The sequence below is a fragment of the Zosterops lateralis genome, assembly GCF_965231275.1.
Source record: "Zosterops lateralis genome assembly, chromosome: 8".
Taxonomy (NCBI): Eukaryota; Metazoa; Chordata; class Aves; order Passeriformes; family Zosteropidae; genus Zosterops; species Zosterops lateralis.
In genome coordinates, this window is record NC_139768.1 from 27,359,501 (window position 1) to 27,376,324 (window position 16,824).

General features: G+C 47.0%; 1 protein-coding gene across 1 annotated transcript; it reads right to left on the reverse strand.

Annotated features, from left to right (window-relative positions):
* Positions 1 to 5,001: 5,001 nt before the first annotated feature.
* Positions 5,002 to 11,266, reverse strand: LOC310912278 (uncharacterized protein C10orf143 homolog). The gene is made up of 5 exons (XM_083866736.1): positions 11,162 to 11,266; positions 7,564 to 7,704; positions 7,347 to 7,412; positions 6,157 to 6,620; positions 5,002 to 6,108 (listed from the first exon to the last, which is right to left on the reverse strand). Exons 1-4 carry the CDS (start codon positions 11,228 to 11,230, stop codon positions 6,591 to 6,593), a joined length of 306 nt encoding a protein of 101 aa, XP_083722862.1. The 5' UTR covers positions 11,231 to 11,266; the 3' UTR covers positions 5,002 to 6,108; positions 6,157 to 6,590.
* Between the last annotated feature and the right edge of the window lie 5,558 nt (positions 11,267 to 16,824).

Sequence of the window (16,824 nt, forward strand, 5' to 3'; positions counted from 1 at the left end):
ATGAGCCTGGCTTAGGGCACCACTGACAAAAGCAGAGGTGTGTTGACACCTCTTTATTAATTAAGGCCTAGTTAGCATATTAGGATTCAAGTTGTGGCTGCTGCTGGATCCCTGGAAGGGTCCAAGGCCAGGTTGGAGCAGCCTGGGACAGTGGAAGGTGTCCCTGCCCATGGCAGGGGTGACACTGGGTGGGCTTTGAGCTCCCTTCCTGTTGGAACCCTGGGCACTGAGAATTTCGGGCTTTCTGTGCTGACAGGCACTGACCCTCAAGAGAACACCACATTTGACCTGAGGCTGGAAAAGGCTTCCAAAATTGAGTGACAGCACTGGGATTATGGGTGTGGAGTTTGGATAGAAGTGTCTAATATCACAGGGTGCAAAACTTAGAGTTTAAAGTTTTAGAATATAGTAATATATATGTAAAGCACGATGGAGGATTTAGGGCATAGGTTGAGTCCTTCTTTTTCACCTTCTTCTTCATGGGTCTGGGTAGTGTACTGTAATTGGGTAAGAAAATCCACATTGCGGGTCATGGGTGGTTGGTTATTGGGTTAAAAGTAAAAATAATTTAGGTGTCATTTCATAATTGGACAGTTTGTTCTTAGAAGACCTTGAAAAGAGTTAGAGACAGAGCCATTTTTCACTTTGTTAGCTAGAACTCACAGCTTGTGAGACTGTGCGACAGATAAGAATTAATAAACATCTGAGTCCCAACACGAAACGAAACGTCCCTCAAGCTTTTAATCCCAGCTCAAACAGGAAAAGAAGTTAAAAGCCACACCTTCCCACCCAAACCAGTTTGGGATTCCATGTAATTAAGAGGCAAATGTTAATGGTTTGAGGGGGGAAAACTTCCCAAGGAGCTGGATGGAGTTTGAGCATGGCTGGGCTGGGAACAGGAGGAAAGGGGAAGGAAGGACAGCAGGAACTGGGTGTTCAAGGGCTGACAGAATTTCATTGTTCAGTGATCACAGGACCTGCTCAGAGCCATCAGTGGCCAGCAAGAGGTGACAGCACAGCTGGTGGAGAGAGATTCCACGTGGAATCTGCACCTGGGGGAACCTCAGGCTGATTCCACAGCGCTGGCTCCACACATGAGGAAAATCCTTCGTGTTTCTGTCAGTCCCTGTTCCATCTGCAGCCTTCCCGAAACTTCACAGGCCTCTCGCTGTGCAATTACAGGAGGATTTTAGTCTGATTATACATTAAAAACTCCCCTCTCCAAAGAAACTCAAAGATCAGAGACATTTCCTTTCAAGTATTACACTGAAATGTGAACAACTCCTGCTGCTTATTACAAAATGTTTCTGCAAGGCACCATGGAACTCATAGACTTGATGCTTTTATTGTTGGAATTGTTTTCTCTATAAATCTGAGCATTTCGCTTCCATACCCTTCTTTTTTACGGAAATGTTGTTAGGGAAGTTTTAGTCACAGCTTGAGCAGGATGCACAGTCACAAGCCACTGCAGTGGGTACATTAACAGGACCATGAGAATCACAACCAAACACAAAATAAATGACATGTTTGTCCTTCAGCTGGGTGCAAATGGGAATGCCAAGTCTAGAGTCTTATTTCTCCTGATCCCCACGATTCTCTAATCTTATCAAATATACATTCCCATATTCCAAGGCAGCCTGATAAAGCAGCTTGCTAGAAATAAGTTGCATTAGATTGTGTAGAGCACATTTTCCTAGGAAATCCAATTTCACAATCATGTTCTGGTGACATTTAGCCATTGTTTAGTACAGCAAGGGTTCCTTGGATATTTGAAATGCTGAGTCCTGTGGCAGCAGGACCAGGGCAGGGATTGTCCCCTTGTGCCACCACAGGGACCTCAAGGGCTCAGTCCAGCTCTGGGTCCTCACTCCAGGAGAGCCCTGGAGGGGCTGGAGCTGTCCAGGGCAGAGAGTGGAGCTGGGAAGGGGCTGGAGAATTCCTGAGGGAGCTGGGAAAGGGGCTGAGCCTGGAGAAAAGGAGGCTCAGGGGGGACCTTGTGGCTCTGCACAAGTCCCTGACAGGAGGGGACAGCCGGGGGGGTCGGGCTCTGCTCCCAGGGAACAGGGACAGGAGGAGAGGGAACGGCCTCAGGCTGGGCCAGGGGAGCCTCAGGCTGGACAGCAGCAGGAATTTCCCCCTGGAAAGGGTGCTCAGGCCTTGGAAGTGCCCAGGGAGGTTTGGAGTGCCCATCCCTAGAGGTGTCCCAGGAAGGGCTGGAGGTGGCACTCAGGGCTCTGGGCTGGGGACAAGGTGGGGAAGGAACAGCCACAAGGCGGATTCCATGGGCTGGGAGGGCTTTTCCCACCTCAAGGATCCTGTCCATTCCTTCCCCCAGAGCCTGCTCTCCCCCTGGCTTTACAGCAGGCTGTAAAGCAGGAAAAGGATCACTCCTCACTGAAGATTCCCAGCAAATCCCAGATTCCAGAGGCTGCCTGGCCATGGCACAGCTGCAGAGGGAGCCAAGGCTGTCCCTGTTTGTCTGGGAGTGGAGGTGCCTCCAGGTCCATAAATCTGTATGCAGTAGTAGGGGTTCTCTACCAGCAATTCATTTTAATTATGTGAGACATAAAAAGACCACCTACAGATGAGACAATACAGCTGTAAGATTCTCAAGGTTACTACGGGGAATACTTCATAACTGAAGTATGTTTTCCCCGAGGAATTCGACTACCATTTGATTTAATTTTTAATTTTTACATTTTAATCAAAAATAGATCAAATGGTGGTGTTCTCCCCCGGGAACCATACTTCAGATATGAAGCAGTCCATGTTCCTTTTAAATATGTAAAGCTGCCATTTATGTATAACTCATGAATGACACCCCGTGTTGCAAGCAAATATCACGCGGCGATTTCGGGATTGTCGCAGTAACAACCCCATAATATCCCATAATAATCACACACAAACATCCCCCACCTGCCTCCACAGGGCCAGCAGCACCACGGGGAGGGCCTGGGAGCTGATCCTGCCCATCCTGAGGGGAAGGAAGAGCCCCACGGATGGAGGAGGTGCCCATGGAGGTTGTGCTGATGGAGAAGCAGGGCAGGAGCTGCTCTGGGAGCTGGGCTTGGAAAAAGGGTCAGGAGCAGAGCTGGGAACAGCAGAGCCAAGCACAGCTCCAGGCTTGGGAAAAGGCTGGGCAGGGATTTGGGATGAGGGTTGGAGGGACGGGACACAGTGAATGGCTTTGCACTGCACTTCCATGGCTTGTCTGTGCCCTGGGAATAACAAGAGTTCAGTGGGATGTAAATATTCCATAACAGCTCCTCGGCAAGGCAAAGCACAGTTAAAATCACAGTTAAAATCCCCCCTGAGCCTCCCAGATCCCTCCCAAATCCTATTTCTGCTCGTGAACACCCTCCTGAGCACCAGCCTTCATCCTCAGCACCCTCATCTTCACAGGCACAAGGAGAGGGGCAGGAATCCATCCCCAATCCCTCAGCACTCACTGCATCAACAGGGCACAGGTTTGTTTGTGTCTTGAGCATAAAACGGCCTTTAAATAAAGGTGAAGTTCTCTGAACTCAACATCTCCCAGCAAGTGCCAGATGCTTCAGTCCCTGACTGAGTAGCTCAGTGAGGAAAGAGCCTGGGAAGCTTTTAAAATGTTCATTTTTGAGAAGGAAAAGTATTCTGAGTAGTTTGTAAGAGTCAGTAAGGAAAGGAAAATAGCTGATGTGAGTTATTAGCTGAAGGGAGGGCTGGATGGGATCTTGGGCAGGAATTGTTCCCCAAGAGGGTGGGCAGGCCCTGGCACAGGGTGCCCAGAGCAGCTGTGGCTGCCCCTGGACCCCTGGCAGTGCCCAAGGCCAGGTTGGACACTGGGGCTTGGAGCAGCCTGGGACAGTGGGAGGTGGGATTTAAGGTCCCTCTTACCCAAACTATTCTGGGATTCTGTGACAGGAAACAGCCTCAAGCTGCACCAGGGGAGGTTCAGGTTGGGCATTTGGAAAATTCCTTCCTGGAAAGGGCTGGGCAGCCCAGGGCAGGGCAGGAGTCCCAACCCTGGAGGGATTTCACATGCCTGTGGATGTGGCACGTGGGGACAGGCAGTGGTGGCCTTGACAGTGCTGGGAATGTTGGACTCGATGCTCTGAGAGCCCTTTCCAACCTGAACAATTCTGGGATTCTGTTGCATCTTCCTGGGATTTTTTTAAAAATTTCCTGCATTTTTAAACATTGTGCCCACTGCTTTTTCTTTTGGCTTCCTTGAGAAGAGTTGGGAACAACTCAGGAAGAGAGAGGAAAGGCTGAGTGCTGATGTCCCCAGGGCTGGGGGAGCTGCTGATCCCTTGTCACCTTGTCACCAAGGCACTTGTCACCACAGGGAAATGTGGGAGAGGAGGAACAAGGGCTGCAGGTCCTAAACTCTGCCTGAGCACTTTAATCCCGAGCAAAAGTCACTTTGCTCAAATCTCTGATCCTACTCAGAGCACCAAGCCCAGTGTGGACACCCCAGAATCCTGAGTGCAAGTTTGATGTGGGAGGAAATGCCCAGTGTGAGCGTTAATTTGTTAATTATCTGCCGTAATCAAGGCAAACCCGGAGTTATTTCTGTGTGACTGTGAATCTGCTAACACAGGGTATCACACACCACGCTCCCAGGAGAGCTGCTGAGGTTTGAAGCAACTAATTTAGACATAAACAGCACGGATTTTAAATCTATTCAATAAATTATAATATTTAAAATAAACAAAAATAAATTTAAATATATTAACTAGAGTAATTTCAACATGTAAGTCTTGGCTTGTCAGATCCAGGTTGCCTTTAAACCCCGCTTATCCCAATATTTTGGTTTTTCCATCTTTTTTTGGCAGTCAAGATGCCAAGTGGACTTGTAATTGCCATCAAATTAATAAAGTGAGCAACTAAACCTACTACAAAGATTTTACATGACATAAATAATGCATTTCTCCCCTTCATCAGAGGTTTTTATTTACCTTTATTCCTCAGTGTCCTGAGAAATCATTCATGGAATAACACAACCAGACAATCCCATGCTGCAGCCAAAGTGGTGTTTAATGCTTCTGCTTTTGTAAGGAACAATTTATAAAATACAAAGTTAAAAATAAGAATTAGATTCTTTAAAACTGAATTAAAAACAGGCCAGGGGCCTTTCTCTCTATATACAGGTAAATAAAGCATCACTCTGGTAATTCTGTGTACAAACCACAGCAGTAGGAAATACGAAGTTTATAGTTTTTCATCAAGAAAACAGAATTTCAGAGTTCTGCAAGGCATACAAAAATAACTCTGTGGTTCCACTGCAGATTTGACACAAATCTGCTTTAAAGGAATATTCACTGCCCCAGCCTGTGCCAGCTTTATGATCCTGGAAAATCCCAAAATAAATTACAAACACGTCTATTTAAAAAAAAATAAAATATCACTATTAAAAGCCTTCAGTGGAGCAGACAATTAAACTTCAATTTGTTCCCAGCCTGACTGATTGAAAAAAAAAGCCCTGTTGGAAAACATGGAGCAAGGAATTACATCCGAGAGGAAAAGTTCACTTTGAAATTTATCCATTTGAGGAAAAAAAAATCAGGGTTAATGAGGTGTCTGTGAGGAGTTAAATGTGGTTTTATTCAGCTTCAGGAGAGGCCAGGGAAGAGTTTAGGAGGAGTCAGAGCAGGAGCTGCTCTGCCAGGGGAACACCTGGATGTGAACTCCAGGGGTTCCACCTGGGGATCATTCCCAGAGATCGGAAGTAAAACGTGAATTCATCCAGGTCCAGGGTGGGGAGATCCCAGCACAGAGCAGCTCTGGCTGCCCCTGGATGTGTCCCAGGCCAGGCTGGAGGGGGTTTGGAGCAGCCTGGGATCATGGAAGGTGTCCCAGGTGGAACTGGATGAGCTTTAAGGTCTTTTCCAGCCCAAACCAGGCTGGAATTCTGTAAGGTAGTGGTGACTGGGGAGCTGGAAATGAGAACAGTCACCTTGCCACTGCCTGATCCCCTTCTTGGGGTCATTCCCAGCATAGATGGGAGGCCACTTCTGAGCTACCTGAACGTGAAATCAGCCTTTTCTTCTCTTTTAAAACAAATTCTGAGCTACCTAAACACGAAATCAGTCTTTTCTTGTCCTTTTTCGACAAATTCTAAGCTACCTAAACAATCAGCCTTTTCTTGTCCTTTTTACACAAATTCTGAGCTACCTGAACATGAAATCAGCCTTTTCTTGTCTTTTTAGACAATTTTTTGTCATTTTAGAAAAAGTTTGAGCTACCTAAAAATTCAATCAGCCTTTTCTTGTCTTTCTTAACAAATTCTTAGCTATGTGAACATGCAATCAGCCTTTTCTTGCTCTTTTAAGATAATTTCTGAGCTACCTAAACATGAAATTAGCCTTTTCTTCTCTTTTAAAACAAATTCTGAGCTATCTAAACATGAAATCAGCCTTTTCTTGTCCTTTTTTAGACAATTTCTGAGCTACCTGAGGAGCAGAAGTGCTTTGAGGAGGTGTAAAATTGCAGATTATTGTGCCCTGAGTGGTCCCAGGATGTGCTGGGCCAGACAGGATCCAGGATCCAGCTGCATCCTGGGCATCCCAGCAGGAAATCAGAGCTGCTCCTCTTCCTCATCTCCATTTCTAGAAGTCCAGGATGTGACTGAAGTGGCCCTGGAATGAGAAAATCTCAGGTCATTACAAAAGAGCTTGTTTTCTCAGTCTTCATTTTCAAATTTTATTTTAAGTCATTGAATACCACCACAAATATTCCTTTTTTTTTTTTTTTCCCCTCCAGGGATGAGTAGAAATAAATTAACACAATCAGTGTCTGCTCAGTCACAGCTCTTGATGGAAACTTTGATGGAAACTTTGCCTTTAGTTCCATAAATCAGATTTTGCTATGAACAACCAGCATTTCCTCACACCTCTCCTCATTTTGGCTCTGGAAGGAGCAATTATTTCCAAGGCTCTATCTACTCCTTAGAAAGGAAATATCCAATTAAAGAAAAAAATAGGAGATAGAATGAGATCCCTGATTATTCTGTTATTCAGAATTCAAAATATTCCTGAATATTTTGTTATGATGCAGGAAATCAAGGACAATTAAAATTGGTGTTATGTTATTGTTTCTTTCAGTTACTTCCCAAATTCTGCATTTTAGAGAGATTTGAAAAATGTGTTGAGAATCTCCAGTTGAGATTTTCCAGCTACTGCTGGAAATATTAATTTGTGCTCTGCTGAAATGCTGAATCCATCTCCTTTATTTTTAATTTCCATGCTTTATTCCTGAGCAATGCAATTGTGGAGGTTATTAACTTCAAGTTTTATGGATCTAACACTGGGGAACAAGTCCCAGTCTTTATTTTTTGTCCCAAAAAAGCAGATTCCCACACTTACAGATTCTCCAGCAACACATCTCGGGCAGGGCTGGGAAGTGCCTTTGATCCCATGGTTTTCCAAAATCTGAGGAATAAACCCAGACACAAATTGGTCAAAAAACAAAAATTAAAAAATAAAATAATTTAAAAATAGGGCAATTATTATTTGCAGCTTTATTATCAAAATGTATTTGAAAAGGGATTTTGTAACGAACATGTGGACAGTGAGAACTCACCATGGAATTCTGCTTTGACTTTGCAGCCCAGGGAGCAGAGTCAGGGAGGAATTTCTGCCTGGGATCCAGATCCATGGCACAATCCAGGAGCTGGGCCCCAGCCTCCCGTGGGATGGTGTCCAGCAGTCTGCACACTCGCTTCTGGAACATCCAAAAGCCAGATTTACATCTCTGTGCAAGGCAAAGCACCCCAAATTCTCAGGATTTTCCTGCCTGTGCCTCCCAAGGATCTCACATCTACTGGGAAGAACAGCAAGTTAATAATGGGCTGTAAGGAATTAGGCCAAGATTTGGGATTTCCCACTGCCCCTCATGCTGAGGGAACAGGAGTTCTGGATCTCCCATCCCTCTGTGCCTCAGTCCCATAAATCCCCCTGGGAAAAGGCAGCCTCCACTCCAGCAGGAGTTGGGATGAGGTATTGCTTGTTTATCTTCTTTTCTGTTAGAGCTGGAATTAAATGTGCAAGACAGTATTTCCTGTTTGGACTCAAATGTTTATTAACTCTTACCTATATCACAGTCTCACAAGCCGTGAGTTCTACAGCACTTCTGGCTAACAGAGTGAAAAAATGGCCTCAGTCTTTTTCTTTACAAGGTCTTTTAAGCACAAACTGTCCAATTATGAAATGATACCTACATTATTTTTACTTTTAACCCAATAACCAACCACCCATGACCTGCAATGTGGATTTTCTTACCCAATTACAAAACACCACCCAGACCCATGAAGAAGAAGGTGAAAAAGAAGGACTCAGCCTCTGCCCTAAAACCTCCATCGTGCTTTATATATATATTACTATGTTCTAAACCCTTAAACTCTTAAGTTTTGCACCCTGTGATATCACACACTTCTATTCGAAGTCCACACCCACAATCCCAGTGCTGTCACTCAATTTTGGAAGCTTTTTCCACGGCCTCAGGTCAATGCAGTGTTTGCTTGAGGGTCAGTGCCTGTCAGCACAGAAAGTTTGAAATTCTCAGTGCCCAGGGTTCCAACAATGGGGACTATCAAAGGAGGAGAGCAGGGGCATTGTGTAGGATGAGTGACTGAATCCAGGGAACAGCAGAAGCCAGTGATGGGAATATCCTTGGAAGAAGGGTTTTGTGTCCTTACTGAACATTGGCACCTTTTCCCAGCCTTCCAGTGCTGCACACTCCATTCACTTCTCCTGGAGCTCTGCCCTGACGTTTGGATGTCCTGGGAATCCATCCAAGGGCTGAGCTGAGTCCTCCCAGTGCTGAGTGACTCCTCACAAGATCAGGGATTCCCCAAAATCCTGCTCTGAGCACCACGCTGGGAACTGGGGAGGTTCAGCTGCAAATCCACATGGAAAACACCAACTGGAAACCTTCAGAAGAATATTCCTGGCCTGTGACTGCCCATGGACAGGGAGGGTGACCCAAATCCCAGCAGCAAATTAACACAATCACGGGAATTACAAAACTGACACAGGTCTAGGGCCTGAATTCTAAAGATGCTCACATACTTGGGACATTCTTTTTTCCAAACAAACTTTGTTGAAGGGATCCCAACATCCCATCTCTTTGTCCAGCACGTGATTTCCCAGGAAGAAGTAGTGCTGGCACAGAACTAACAGACTACTGAAGCATAGAAATTAAATTTAAAGTTGGAATAAGTTCTGAAAAACCAAAAATGGATCAATGCACCAGGAAACTCAGTGGGAAACTGCTGAGATGGGATCACCAGGAAGGGAGGCAGGGTATCAGGATGGAAAGGGAATCCAAAAGTGAAATATGTATTGTAGTAAGAAAGGGAATAATGGAATGAAAGTCTGGGGAGGTCCTCTAAAATCCTTGAGATTGCCTCCCACTGGGAAAACATCCTCTGCCTTTGCTGCTGGAGAACGCCTCCTTTACTGCAGGGAAAGGCAAAGTGCAGCAGAAAAGTGGGAATATGTGTGAGATGAGGGGAAAAGGGGAAAATGACTCAAGGCCACACAGCAGCAGGAGTTTGGCTGATTAGAAATAAACTCCAGGCATTGTTCTGGGGGGTTTGCCTGGTCCAGTGACGGAAGAGATAAACTCATCACACCAATGCCAACCTGGGGGAGCTCTAGGAAAGACTTCAGTCTCTGGAATTCTCTCTGAGGGAAGAAGCAATCACCGCACCAGCCCTGCCTGTGCAGGATCCAGGGAGCCTGTGATCCACAGGGATCCACAGATCCACAGGGATCCAGGAGCTGCTCCAAAGGCAGGGAGGGACTGCATCCAAGCCACTTTTGTTAGGGAATGATCTCCAGGCAGCTGGGATATGAAAAAAGCAACAGGCAGGGAAAGGTCTCTCTGCAGGGAAGTCACTCTCTTGTCCACCTGCAAAGTCCTGAAAAATCCCACTTGTTTTCACTGATAGGATAAAGACCTCAGAGATGAAACCAAAACTGGTGCCCAACCCAGCTCCACTGGGCAACCAACCTGAAGGAGCTGTAGGAAAAGTTGTTGGAGTGTTTTCGGTACAATTTAAAAAGAATTCCTCCAGGTTTAATATGTTCTCGTCACGCAATTTCTGCTTTTTGACCTCATTTTTAAAGCCAGGCTGCCTCGTGTTTGGGGTTCCACAGGTCTAGCACAGGAATCCACACAGCCCAGCTCTCCTGGGATCACCCCACTGCATCCCCTGGGGAATGATGGCCCTGGGGAGATGCTCCTGCCTTTTTCCTCTATGGAATGATGGCCCTGGGGAGATGCTCCTGGCTTTTTTCCCCTATGGAAAGCTGGCTCTGTTTGGGAAAGCAGAGGGAATGTGAGATCCATGCAAATCCACCTGGGAAGCTCTAACTGGAGATCAATTCCAAACCAGGGCACACTGGGAGCTCTGGCCTTGAAAATCTGATATTCCTCTAAGTCCAAATGCCTTAAAAATCCAACTTTCCAACCCAAACCAGGCTGGGATTCTGATTCCTCTCTGTCATCTTGGAGCCAGGAGAGCAGAAATAGATGGAATTAGTGAGGCTGCCTGGTAAAGAGGGTTTCAGCCAGAAAGAAAGAATTAAAAAGAGAAAAAAAAAAAAAGGACAAGAACAAAAAAGGGGAAAAAAGGGGGGGAGGGGAAGAAAAGAAGGGAAAAGAAAAACAAAGGAAAAAAGGAAAAATAGAAAAAAGGAGGAAAAAAGGGAAAGAAAAGAAAGGGGAAATAAGTGAAAAGAAATAAAGGGGAAAAGAAAAAGGGGAAAGAAAAAAAAAGGGAAACAGCTATTAAAAAGGGAAAAAAAGGGGAAAAACGAAAAATTCAAAAGGAAAAAAGGCAAAAAAAAAAGAACATAAGAAAAGGAATAAAGGACATAAAATAGGAATAAAAGACATATGGAAAAAGAAAGGAAGAGGGGGAAAAAAGAAAACGGGGAAGAGAAAACGCGGGAAAATAACGGATTTAAAAACAGGGAGGGAAAAGCAAAAGCCCAAAGCCTGTTGAGCTCAGCCCCCGCTCCCGGCGCTCCCGGGCCGGCACCACCCGCCACAGCCGCCACACGGCCCGGGCGGCCAGCGGACCGCCCCGGGGCCTCGGCCCCATGCCCTCCCGGTCCCGGTCCTATTCCCAGTCCCGGTCCCATTCCCATTCCCGTTCCCGTTCCCGACTCACACATTCGGGCTCCCCGGCTCCCCCCGGCCCCAGAGCTCCGCGCCGGCCCCGCACCGACACCGCGGCCATGGCGGCACCGGCACCGCCCCGGCACTGCCCCCGGAACCGCCCCCGGAACCGCCCCCGGCACTGCCCCCGGAACCGCCCCTGGAACCGCCCCTGGAACACGGCCCCGCACCGCTCCTGGATCCGCCCCCGGAACCGCCCCTGGAACACGGCCCCGCACCGCCCCCGGAGCCGCCCCTGGAACACGGCCCCGCACCGCTCCTGGATCCAGCCCCGGAACCGCCCCCCGGCACCCGCAGCGCCCCGGGATCCGCCCCCGGAGCCGCCCCTGGATCCGCCCGGGGTTGCGGGCCCGGTCCGGGCCCGGTCTGGGCTGGTCGCGGCCGCTCCGCTCCCTTCGCTCAGCGCTGGGCCCGGCCCGTCCGGGTCATGGAACGGCCACACCTGGGAGGGATCCCAAATCCCACCCAGTGCCACCCCTGCAATGACAGGGACACCTCCCACTGTCCCAGGCTGCTCCAAGCCCCAGTGTCCAACCTGGCCTTGGGCACTGCCAGGGATCCAGGGGCAGCCACAGCTGCTCTGGGCACCCTGTGCCAGGGCCTGCCCACCCTCCCAGGGAACAATTCCTGCCCAAAATCCCATCTAAATGTATCCACTTTCAGTTTAAAGCCATTCCCTGTGTCCTGTCCCTCCATCCCTCCATCTCTCCAGCTCCTTCAGGCACTGAAAGGTCACACTTGGGTCAGGCCGGCTCCTTCTCCAGGCTGAACATTCCCCATTTTCCCAGCCTTTTTCACAGGGGAGAAGCTCCATCCCTCTCTAAGAAGGCACTTCTGCCCTTCCAGCTGCACCAAGCAGTTCTGCAGGAGAGAACACAGATTATTGCCTGGCATTCATTCCTTCTGGAGCTTGTTCTTCACTCGGGATCCAGCTGTGCTTCAGGAGATGATCTGGCACATTCCCTGAGTCCCTGTCTCACAAAAGATAATCCACAGATTCTTCTGCTGCTTTTTTTTTTTTTTTTTTTTTTTAAGCCCTTGCCATGCCTGATAGCATAACAACTAAAATCCAGGTAAATCCAGTTTGCAGAACATCCCAAGCCCCTGCAGAGCTGGAACCAAACCCAAACCCAGTCCCAACAAATCAGATTTATTGCATTATTTCCAAGCCACCTCCTAATCCCACCCCAGAGCCTCTTACATGTCCTGCCAGGCTCTGTGGAAAGTTTTCCAGTGCCTGTTCCCGGTGAGAACAAGGGGATGCACCACAAACGTCCTGTGCCACATCCACCTCATCCATCATCCGATTTTTATCTGATGGATTTTGCCCTGGATTTGCAGAGAAACTCCTCTGTACCACCCCAAAACCCCGTTTTTAGGCTTGGTGTTGTATCCTGAAGAAAATGATGGCTCACAAGGCTCATTCTCCCCTCAGTTTTTCCCCCTTTTTCCCCATCCTTTCTCTGCTGTTAACTCCCTCATTTCATGGGATTCCAGATGATTTAAAAGGAGAAAAAATTCTCAGAATTATCTGGGTTGGAAGGAACCTTTTGAGATGCTCAAATCCAAGCCCTTGCTGAAGCAGGATTGTGTCGTGAGGGGAAACTCCTCTTCCAAGGATGGAGATCCACACCCTGCCCCAGAGTTTGGCCACCCCTACAGAATAAAACCATTTGCCTGGATTTTGTTTACCCCGAATAAATGCATTTAGGAGGCACAAACTCCTCACAGCTTCCCCCTGTTCCCTGGCACTTCTCACTGGAGTGAGAGACAGCCTTGGGATTTACAACATTAATTACAATTCCAAACATGTTTGTTCTCTTTTTTTGGGCCAAAGCTGAATGAGATCTTTAGAACTTCAACTGGGGCCTTCATTTTACAATTTTCCCAGAGGAAAATATCAGTATTTCCATGTTTCCCCAGTAAAACTTCCCATTATTTTGTTCTAGTCTGTGTGTACATCTCCTTGACATTTATAACCAGGAAAACTGGTGACCTGCCAGAGCCTTTTTCCCAGTGCTCTTCAGTAAATGTTTTAAAATTTAATTTCTTCATTTAATATCAGTTCTATTTTAATATCAGAATAAAAATATCAGAATAAAAAAGGATGTAGCCACATAAGAAAAGGGTTGCTAGGTGTATTCTGAAGTTACTTTTTTTTTATTTTACACTGCAATAAATACTGTTTCTGGATCAAAACAGAGTATGAATATATCCTGAAGACTGGGCAAGTTCCAGCTGCTTTCAACTGGAATTCCAGTCTCTTTCCTGTTATGTCTTTGTCTATAACATGAACAGCATTAAGCACCATGAGCTTTTCTGCCATGCAAGAAATTGTGGGATCAGGGACTGGCGAGAACAGGAATTAGGTTAAAACATCAATACGACAGGGAATTCCCAGCAGGAATGTATCAGACTAACCCTGTGTCCATAGGGAAGGTGCTTTCATTCCTCCAGCTGGGCACTAAAACTAAAAACTAAAACCAGCTGGGCACTAAAACATGGAAATTAGCACATGTAAAGGGAATACTTTGGGAAAGCCAGTGGAAAACTGTTGTGGGGTTTGGGAGCACTTGGGAGCACCCACCGGGGCACCCACCCAGCCTCTTCCCTCGGGGGTTTTTCGTCCCAGTTTGGGGTCCACATCCATCTCCTTGGAGCTGCAGGGGAGCAGGGGCTTGTAGCCCTGGTTTGTGCTTGAGATGTTTTGGTTTTCTGAAATTCTTTTCCCAGGGAATTTTCTGTAAACAAGAGAAATGTTTTTGTAAAACGTACCTTTATTATTAATTCCTTTTCCTAGGAGAGACTTCTTCTTGATGTCCCTCTGGTCTGACCAATGTGAGTGAAGAGGTTTGTCTTTGCTTCACCAATTGAATTGGCTGGTATAAAACAGTATATAAGAGAGCCACATCTCAAAAATAAAAAGTTATTTTTAACCTTCTGAAGCTCAGAATCTGTGTCATCGTGGTGTACAACAGCATCAGGGGCTCACCTGGCACTTGCCAGGTTGATTTGTCCCCCTGCCTGCTCCATCCCGAGTCCTTGAGGCTTCCCTGGGACGCTGCTGCCAAGGCTCCATATGGGATCCCAGAAATACAGCCGGAGGGGAGGCAGATTTAGCTCTTCCCTGTCTCCCTGGGCCAATCCATTTGGAGCAGCAATCCTCAGCTCTCCTTTCCCAAGGAACCTGGAAAAGGTCTCGGGAACCTCTTTTCAAGGCTGAGGGTTTGATTTATGGGGCAGAGCTGGAGTTGACATCGGCCAACGGAGGGAGGAGATTTATTTCCAGGGGTTCCATCTGTCCCACGCCTCATTCCCGGAGCGGAACCGTGGCACGGAGCCTTGGCCTCCATCCCATAATGTCTGCAGCCAGACCCTCGGGATTCCCTCTGCTCAATTCCTCCACAGCCAAAATTCACCTCTGTGTGTTGGGAACTCACTGGGAATGGGACTGAAACACGGAAAAAAGAATCCCAAACCCCAGAGTGAATCCAGCAGGAATTCCAGCCTTTTCCATGGAATGTCCACAGCAGAATTGAATTTGGTGGGGAACTCCAAAGACAAAAGGGTTTCCCGTTGGAAAATAGGAATTTGTGGGAATTGTTTGTGGTATTCCCTGGTTTAGCCTCACTAAGGACACAGTGCAGTGGCTGCTCGTCCCAGCCAGGTGTTTTCCCTGTGGGATTTTATTTGATATGAGCTGGAATCTAAAATAAAATTGGGAAATCCTATTGATAACACAAGAATTCATGGTTTAAACAAAATTATTTTCTCCAAAACAGTATTTTATGGGGGGGAAACCCCACGTTTTTCCTTGTTTTGTGAGAGAGGAACAATAATTTTTAAAGGCTCCCGAAACTCAGCAAAATGGGATAAAATTCTAAACATGCTTTTCCTAAAGGCTGGAATTTCTGATTTTTCCACTGGGTTTCTGTGAGGTTAAAATGTCAGAGAAAATAAACAGAATTAGACTTTCTTTTCTCCACTCACACAATTTATATCAAGTACAATGTATTTATGGAAAATGTGTCAGTTTATATTTTTTGTTTTCTTCAAAAATATTTTAGTCTATAGGAAAAGACAACAAAATGAGATATTAATGTTTTATTTTGCATTAATTTTCTTTTTGAGAATTCAGATAAAACATTGTTGATTATTGTATCAAAATTTTAACATGAGATTTATCCAAACAGTGAAATTTACAGCTGTTTCATGACCCTCTTTTTTAACAGCACAGAGCTCAGAGTGGTTTGGATTAATTTTTGTCTCTTTCTGCATCAGGAGGATTATTGGACAGACCAAAATAAATATTCACTGTTCTTATCCACACTGCAATTCCCATCACTGGCATAATCCTGGTTCCAGATTTATGGGCAGCGAGCTCCAGGGGTGAGAATCTCATTTCACCTTGACAACATCCTGGATTTTTTTTCTGTGGAATATCCTGGCAAATCCAAAGGAAAACGGGAATTTGTCATCCTGAGCAGCAGCAGGAGGATATTCTGGATAGCTGGGATGATATTCCAGAGGGCCACTGGTTCCCAGTGCTGGTGGGGCAGTGACCAGGGGAGTCCCCCAGGGGCTGTACTGGGACCAGAGACACTGAGGACACACGAGGGGATGGTGGCACTGCTGGCACCTGGGCAGGTGACACCAGGCCGAGGGGGCAGTGACACCCCTGAAGGATGGGATGGCATCCAGGGGGACCTGGACACACTCCAGAAGTGCCAGCCTGGGACACATGGGGGGTTCACCTGCAGAGGAAAAGCTCCAGAGGGACTTCAGAGCCCCTGCCAGGGCCTAAAGGGGCTCCAGGAGAGCTGGAGAGGGACTGGGGACAAGGGATGGAGGGACAGGACACAGGGAATGGCTTTAAGCTGAAAATGGGAAGATTTAGATGGGATATTGGGCAGGAATTGTTCCCTGGGAGGGTGGGGATGGAATTCCCAGAGCTGCCTCTGGCACTGTTATCCCAAATGGGGTTTTTTCCGCACTGTGGAAGAGCCTGATCCCCACCCAGAGTTACGGGATTTCTTTCCAGCCCTGCACAAAAAGGGGACTGGGCTGATCCCCCAAACCAGCACACAACTACCAAAACTTGTCACTATTTATACATTTCACTGGCTGCACGTTACACCGTTCCCTTATTAATTAGTGTTCTATCTTCTCCTTCATGATTCTCTTGCTCCTCACAGATTCCCAATCTTCCTCTGCTTTTGGGGTTTCTCGTGTTGCTGGTCCCTCCTCCTGGAATTCCCTTCTTTCCCAGTGGGAGCTGATCCAGCACAGCTGGCCAGTTGTTTTTATTGGTTTCCTTTTCGTCTTGGGAGCTCTGCCAAATGTCTCTGGGGGCTGGTAAATTCTGTATTCCCCGTGCCTTTTCCCAGTGGGAATCCTTCTCAAAACGTGGGAGACGAGAGCAGGGGGAGATGTCAACAAGGCAATCCCAGCAGCCGGACATCACCTGGAGGTCACGTCAGTGTTTAGATGTGGATTAAATCTCCCTCCTCACCCATGGGAAGTCACATCAGTGTTTAAATCTGGATTAAACCTCCTTCTCCCATATTGGCAAAGGTGGAACATCCCGGATCAGCATTTTCAGGAATATTTGGCATTTGGCACATTGGGAGGCTCGGGAGCGCTCCAGGCCGGGCC

Excerpts from the sequence above, each read along its gene's own strand:
- LOC310912278 (XM_083866736.1), bottom strand. The coding sequence starts at position 11,230 with ATGGCCGCGGTGTCGGTGCGGGGCCGGCGCGGAGCTCTGGGGCCGGGG. Across the intron at positions 7,705-11,161 it reads GAGCCGGGGAGCCCGAATGT|AAGCGAGTGTGCAGACTGCT; the intron begins GTGAGTCGGGAA and ends TGGATGTTCCAG. Across the intron at positions 7,413-7,563 it reads AGTCAAAGCAGAATTCCATG|ATTTTGGAAAACCATGGGAT; the intron begins GTGAGTTCTCAC and ends TTTATTCCTCAG.